The 7,471-nt window shown below is 29.9% G+C and overlaps 1 protein-coding gene across 1 annotated transcript; it reads right to left on the bottom strand.

Moving 5' to 3' along the window:
- Nucleotides 1–789: 789 nt before the first annotated feature.
- LOC129972008 (zinc finger protein 239-like) lies at nt 790–2,460 on the bottom strand. Its single transcript, XM_056085989.1, has one exon. The coding sequence runs from the start codon at nt 2,458–2,460 to the stop codon at nt 790–792; it is 1,671 nt and encodes a 556-aa protein (XP_055941964.1).
- Nucleotides 2,461–7,471: the final 5,011 nt, after the last annotated feature.

Genomic DNA, 7,471 nt, shown 5'->3' with positions numbered 1-7,471 from the left:
AAATTATTGAAAATAAAATTCACATTGAATTCACCGAATTTATTCCTTCATTGCAAATGACCACAAAGAATTTCTTAGAAAGCAAAAAATATCACAAAGATATTCAAATCTTATGTCTAACATAAAATCACTTATTAAACTATTTACAAAAATTCTTTAAATATATGTTGTAGAACATAATCTACCAAATATGGAAAAAGGGATAACTTGCGAAATTGGTCATTAATATTCACTATAGATTTTACGTTTTATCTTAATTGTCCAATTGGAGCAAAAATTCATTCTTTAATTAATCATGAAGAATAAAAAACATAATTTATTACACCAATTCAAAATCGAAGTATTGCTGTCAATTATTACAGATATGAGTCGATGAGAATTTCAATTAAAATATCGTAATGATATATGAATTAAAGCGGAATTAGGGAATAACAATTGTTTTATTAAATGGGAGTTTAGACTTCTATGTTTGGTTTAAAATCACAAGAATATAACTCATTAGGATTAAAAACTATAAAAAAGATTTTTAAAAAATTAAAAACAATAAACACTTAAATATAAAGTCATTTAAGCACACATTTAAAAACACATTTTCATCGTTAATCATAAATTAAAAAAATAGCTTATAAGTTTAATATCTATAATTGAACTTCGTCAAATTAGCAAAATTCGTAAAAAAATTTTTTAAATAAAATTGTAGCAATGGCAATTTTTTTTTAACTCAGTAATGAATTTCAAGGTACTTCAGACTAGAGTAAAAGAATTATTTCTGTACTTTTAAAATTAGTATCACTCGTGTTTTCTTTTGTGATGCTTTTTACAATTGCTGCTGTTTATGAAAGACTCTTCACAAGATGGACATTTATATGGCTTTTCTCCAGTGTGTGTCCTTACATGTATTTTAAGATCACCCTTTTGAGAAAAACCTTTATTACAAACTTCACACACATAAGGCTTTTCTCCAGTGTGTGTCCTTACATGTATTTTAAGACAACCCTTTTGAGAAAAACCTTTATTACAAAATTCACACACATGAGGCTTTTCGCCAGTATGTACTCGATAATGGATGATGAGATATGATTTCCGACTGTATTTTTTCCTGCATATAGCGCATTCATAAGGCTTTTCGCCAGTGTGCGTTCTGTAATGTCGGTCGAAATCTGATTTAGAAGAGAATTTTTTCTTGCATATATTACACATAAAGGGCTCATTGCCAGTGTGTGTTTGATAATTCGGTTTAAGAGTATCTTTCCCACTGCAGGTCTTAGGAAATTTCTTCTTACGGGCACAGAGTCCTGAAGGTCCAGCCACAACATTGTCATCTTTTTTGGTAGAATGAGGTTCCTTCATGTAGGTAACTACTTTCGTCTTCTTACTGTGAACCTGAGATGGCACTTCGGGTAAAATATGTTCATCATTTACACATTCTGACACTTGCATTTTGCAATTTTTCAGCACGTTATCTCCTGGTGGTAAATCAGGATTCTCAGTTGAATTCGCATTTCCAGATATATTGTTAGTATCTGAAAGAGGATTTCTGATAACATTTTCTAGATCATCCATAAAATCCTTTTTATCTTTTTTCAAAGAATGCGATTTGCTATCTTGAAGAGACATTTTACGTTCTTTATCAGGTTTCGCATGCATCAGATTCGATCCACTTGATCCACTTTGATTTTGTATGTCAATACCACTCGATCCGGCAGCAGCTTGTTCTCTTTTATAGGTTCCGATACAATCATTTTCATGTCTGTTATTAGATTCAGCATAACAGACTTCGGAAGAAGCCGTGAAAGAGGCATTTTGATTTGTTTGGACTTGAATCGCTTGAAAATCTGAAATGGGATGAAAAAATGAACTATCAGAAGGATTCCTTGGTTGTGCATAGTTGGAGCTCCCTGCAGAATTCGTAGACTTGTTTCTTTCATTATTTTGAAATAGAAGCAAACTTCTGAGCACTGATCTTTTACTTTCAATACCACTCGATCCGGCAGCAGATTGTTCTCTCTTATAGGTTTCGATAAAATCATTTTCATGTCTGTTATTAGATTCAGCATTTTCTGAAGAAGCCGTAAAAGAGGCATTTTCATTTGTTTGGACTTGAATCGCTTGAAAATCTGAAATGGGATGAAAAAATGAACTATCAGAAGGATTCCTTGGTTGTGCATAGTTGGAGCTCCCTGCAGAATTCGTAGACTTGTTTCTTTCATTATTTTGAAATAGAAGCAAACTTCTGAGCACTGATCCTTTACTTTCGTTTCGTCCAAAAGCACGACTTAAATTCTGAGAATTGTCATTCGAACTTTCCGTAGATTTATCGTTTCCTTCATCAAGGTTGTCATCGGATTCTGCTCGCTGTTGTATTAAATACCTGTAGTCAAAATTTTTGTAATTGGAGCAAGAGTGATCCTCACCGAGTATTAATATATTTCCGCAACGTTTGCAACGGCATTTACCCATTATTTTCACTCAAAATAATATTGTCTTATCACAAATGTACAATAAACTTTTATACAAGCGAAAAAATTGGAATTTATGTAGTTATAGCAGTTTCATGCTGTAGGCGTGGTATTGAATTTTTATATTTCTCAGAAATTTCTACAGTTAAAACAGATTTGAAACTTCAATAAATTATGAAATGAAGGTTTCTTAAATAACATACTAGAGCCCCTTGTACTAAATTTAAATACTACACTCGATTCTAATAGTGAAAACGAGACCTGATATTTAACATCAGTCTTCGCCTTGCGTGATTACCTATTTTAATATTTGAATTACCTTAACATGGAAATCAATTAAGGTAAAATTAAAAAAATATTACTTCTCGTACTATAACAGAATTAGCATAGAGAGAATCGGTGATGCAAGATTTTTTTTTAACCTGTGTCCTCTAGTTGGTTCGAATTGATTACTTTGAGTGTATTTTCATGATTCATTTGAACAAGCAATATCCCCTGTGTTTTAAGAATTTGAAAAATGATATTATTAAACAAGATGAAAATAAAAGTCAAAGATTTAAAAATAGAAATATACATGTCTATTAAATAAAAATTTACATTTTATTAAAAATATTTTGTTTGAATGCAATCACTCAACTGCACTAATAGCTATGAAATGGTTTGAAATTGAATGAGATTCTATTAAAAAAATATTTATCAAAATATTTTGCTGATTAAATTAAGATTTTTTTTATTTTGTCTTCCTATAAATCAAAAGAAGCGATTCGGTTTCCTTTTTATTTTCGGCGCATAAAAAAAATTCAATGCATATTTATGATTATTTTCTTCTTAGTTATGTTTCGGTGATCAGATCATGCGTGAAGGATTTTTTTGGAATGGGACTGAGAAGAAATATAACATTAGTAAAATAAAATACGGAATTAAATCCTGCAATCCTTTCATCTTTAGCAGTTTGGGGGGTTTCTATTTCAAATATTTCACTAGCATAAATTTTGCTGATAATTAACAGTATGTTCGACGTCTTTTGAACATTATTCGAAATTAAACGGTCCATTCAATATAACCCTTTTAAAGCACTTAAAGAAGTGTAATGATACACGGTGGACACCCCTGTTACTTATTTTACGCACTCAACCTGCTTTATTTCTTTAGAAAGAATAATTTGATATAAATAAGGAAATGAATATTCCTATATAAATGCAAATTTTGTCTGAAATACAAAGATGATACAACATATTTTCAAGAAAAAGAGATGTAAATTGCATAATGTAAATTGCATTTTAACTACAGTTCCTCGCTCGAATCCTTGCTCTGACGCTGGATCTATTAAATACTGTAACATCCACCGCAGGATGTCGACTAAATTTTGACAATCTAATTTTTTTTCTTTTCATTTCATGTACTTGTAAGGGAAAGCAATAATTTATTGCTCATCAAAAGTTAAGTCGATTTTGTACCTAGTAAAATCTTGAGCCAAAAATTCAGTATTTACCACATTTATCTTTCATTACAAAATTTATTCTTCTGCACATTATCTATTGGATTCAAAATCGGATTATAATTTTTAGTGCACGATTTTTAGTAAGATTTAAAAAAATTGAACTAATCTGAAAATATAAAATAAACGAAATATCAAGGTATCAAAATAAATGCAGTTTATATGGATAAACGCCTTTTGAATTTCATAAATGCTTAGAAATATAAAAATGTAATTAGGAGAATAAAAAAACAAATTCTATATTAATTAATAATCCTCAGTTTTGTTCAAATACTCTTCAAAGGATTGCTCAGCATTTTCAACTGAAATCGCCATTTATTGCAAGCGTATTGAATATAAATGAAGGATAGCCTAGTGGAAGTTCAAACAAGAAGTTAATATTCGATATGGGATCAGGTATTAACACAGGAAGTATTTGCACATGCACATAACAACTGCACGTTTTTCTTAAAACTAAAAGTTCTGCATAAGTCTTCGTTCGGAATCTTTGGAAAATTTTGTCGTTGTTTCGTATAATTTCACTTGCCAAATCAGACCCGAATCAGAAAACGATCACCCGTTATCCAATAACCCCAGTGGTCGTTTTGTGAGCAACATTGAATACTTATTTTTTTAATGTTTTTCTTACTTTAAATTTCAAATGAATGCTTCCTTTTGTAAGAAATGTGATATTTCTCTTTATAACTAAGAAATGCATCTGCAATTTATTTCCAAGCATGGGATAATGAGTTTCAAACTCATGCATTTCAGGAAAGAAAAGAAAAAAAAAATCAATCTTACCATACATTTATTTACTATTTTTGCCGATAATTTGCTTCTTTTACTCTTTCCACCAGGGTACACAGCTCATTTGACCCTTTGCACACGGAAAAGTATTTCGATGCGTAAATATTCATCTAATACAAAGGCATGTTAATTACTGTAAAAAATAAATATATATAATTGTTTGAATTTGAATTCTAACGTTTAATTAATTTGCGCCTTCTTACTACTCTGCAGGTATTTTTAACAATCAAAATTAAATAAATAAAGCGTCAAAATGGTGCACCGTCTTGCAAGGTGTGTGAGAGTCACTATCCGAGTGCAAATGGAAAAAGTCTGAATAGCTAATTTCAACCTCATATCATCTTCAGCCTGTTCATTTAAGGAGTCATTTTTTTCTTTTACCTGTCAACATTTTTTATATAAACTATTCATTTTCTTTCATCATTTCAAATTGTATCTGAATGCGGACTAATTTTCAAGCAATGTCTTCTGTATAGATAAAAATAGACACTAATATTGGTCGGTACTCATATTTCTAAATTTCATATATCAGTGAAAAGAAATAAAAATACGGCGATTGAATTTTGTAAATATTCTGATATTTCCCAAGGAAATAAGGAACTGAAAAACATCTTGAGATCTGAAAGAGAAGCATGCTTCACCTGAAATGAGTTCCTTAGATTCAAGTAAGAGCGACAAAATGACTACCAGTGAAGAAGAACAATCTGTTCCATGAAAGATGACATTGTCGTCGCAGGACTTTCTGGAATATGTTGGCATAAGAAAAAATGGATTTGCGATATTTGTTCTAAAGAGTTTGAATGTGAATGTAGTCTTCAAAAAAATATCGAAAACACACTGGGAAAAAAAACCTTCGAGTGAAGATTTTGTCAAATATTTTCTTTGAAGATAATCTCAAAATACATATCAAGATGCACACTGGCGAAAAGCCCTATGTGTGTAACATGTGTCAAAAAGCTTTTTCTCAAAATAATGCCCTTAAAAATCATATTCGGAGTCACACTGAAGAAAGACCTTATAAATGTTTAGTTTATGAGAAGATTTTCAAAAGCAGCAGCTATTGCAATTTGACATCACAGGACAAAACATTGATGAAATCAGTCAGTAAATTAGACAACCAATTCTTTTTCTGTACTATGAAAGTACTTCAATTACTTTAATTCAATTGAAATTTGGTATTTGTATTTATTCCAGATGGAAAAATAAGTAAAAAATGAAAATTCAATTTTATTATAAATGATGAATTTCTCAGAGGATTTCGTTTCTTTATACATTGAAAATCGCATTCTGCCGGAGATATGTAATGCGTTTTATGAATGTTTTAATAAATATTAATAAAATTTACATTACTTTTCGAGTCGAATATTTCTGTGATACTTTTTTTTTTCTTTTTTTATAAAAATTTTGAAATAGTTTTCATTTTAGTAAATAATTTTAGAACTTGGAAAGATAAGAATGTGGTGATCCTATAGACTTTCAATTAATAAAAAAATACCAAAAATAATTTTTCTGTTGCCAACTTCTGAAAATATCGGAGCACAAAAAATTATTTTTGCAGCATCACAAAAGTCAAAGTATTATCTTTTCTAAATACCGCTTGCCGCATCCAATAAAATATAAGTATTTTAATCAATTCCGCAAAGATATTTTATTATTTCTTGATTTCTCTTTCATTTCAATCTAAATCGTACATTAGAAAAAGATCCGTAAATAGAAATTTAGTAAACAAAGTTATTTCTAATGATCATAAATTTAAGACTACGATAGTCATTTCCTAGATTTAACTAAAGCTTCATTACCATGAATTACATTTTTCATTTGCATTATTTAATCAGACGACACTTTTCTATTATCTCTTTATCAGTGAAGAGATCCTCTGATTAAATGGAATCAACAGGCGGAAGACAAATGACGTCAGTAGAAATCAGCAGGCTAAGATGTGGGTCAATGTAATCAAATGATTATCTAATTTCAAACTGATGGTATGATTTCAGCTTTAATCTCTAACTATTCAGTACAATAAGGCTTTCCTTATGGAATTATGTTGCCCATGTGTTAGATTAGAATAGATTACATCAATGATTTTTTAAAAAAAAAAAAAAAAAAACATCCTTTTATCTTATCACATCTAAAATTAAATCGTTGTTCTTTATTATACAAAATAAAATCTGGCAAATAATTTATTTAATATTAAATCTGATGAAGAAGATATCACAGTTCAGTCCATAAATTATTAAAATGTATCCCAATTTTATAATTTATAGTCATAACATGTTTACAAATTAGGTTTGGAATGTAGTATTATTACTTCCAGGCTTCATATTGCATTGCCGCACATTACGGCTGAATAAGGGATGCATTTTATCTAATCTAAAGGATTCCTGATTGTGTTAGGATCCAGTCTTTACAGTTTACCTTGGAAATTTTACCTTCGTGTCTAAGCCAGAAAATATCCGTGATAATTTGTCATATTTTCTTCCAGTCTCTGTCTTTCTACTAACAATTTTTTTAAATGTGTGTAGGGGGTGGGGGAGGGAGGGGCTGGATATTAGATAAATAGATACCAAATATGGCGCATATATACTTTGGAAGATGGGAAACTGTAACTCGTATTGATTGATTCAAAATTTAAATAAAAATCAAGCGACATTTTTGAGTTTCTTTTTTCCTTCGATTACTTCAAAAACTATCATAAGAAACAAAGATTTTTACATTATTTAACTTGTTT

The sequence above is a fragment of the Argiope bruennichi genome, chromosome 6, assembly GCF_947563725.1.
Source record: "Argiope bruennichi chromosome 6, qqArgBrue1.1, whole genome shotgun sequence".
Classification (NCBI taxonomy): domain Eukaryota; kingdom Metazoa; phylum Arthropoda; class Arachnida; order Araneae; family Araneidae; genus Argiope; species Argiope bruennichi.
The sequence above is the reverse complement of the archived record's forward strand: the minus strand, read 5'-3'. Positions and strand labels throughout refer to the sequence as shown.

Excerpts from the sequence above, each read along its gene's own strand:
- LOC129972008 (XM_056085989.1), bottom strand. The coding sequence starts at position 2,460 with ATGGGTAAATGCCGTTGCAAACGTTGCGGAAATATATTAATACTCGGT.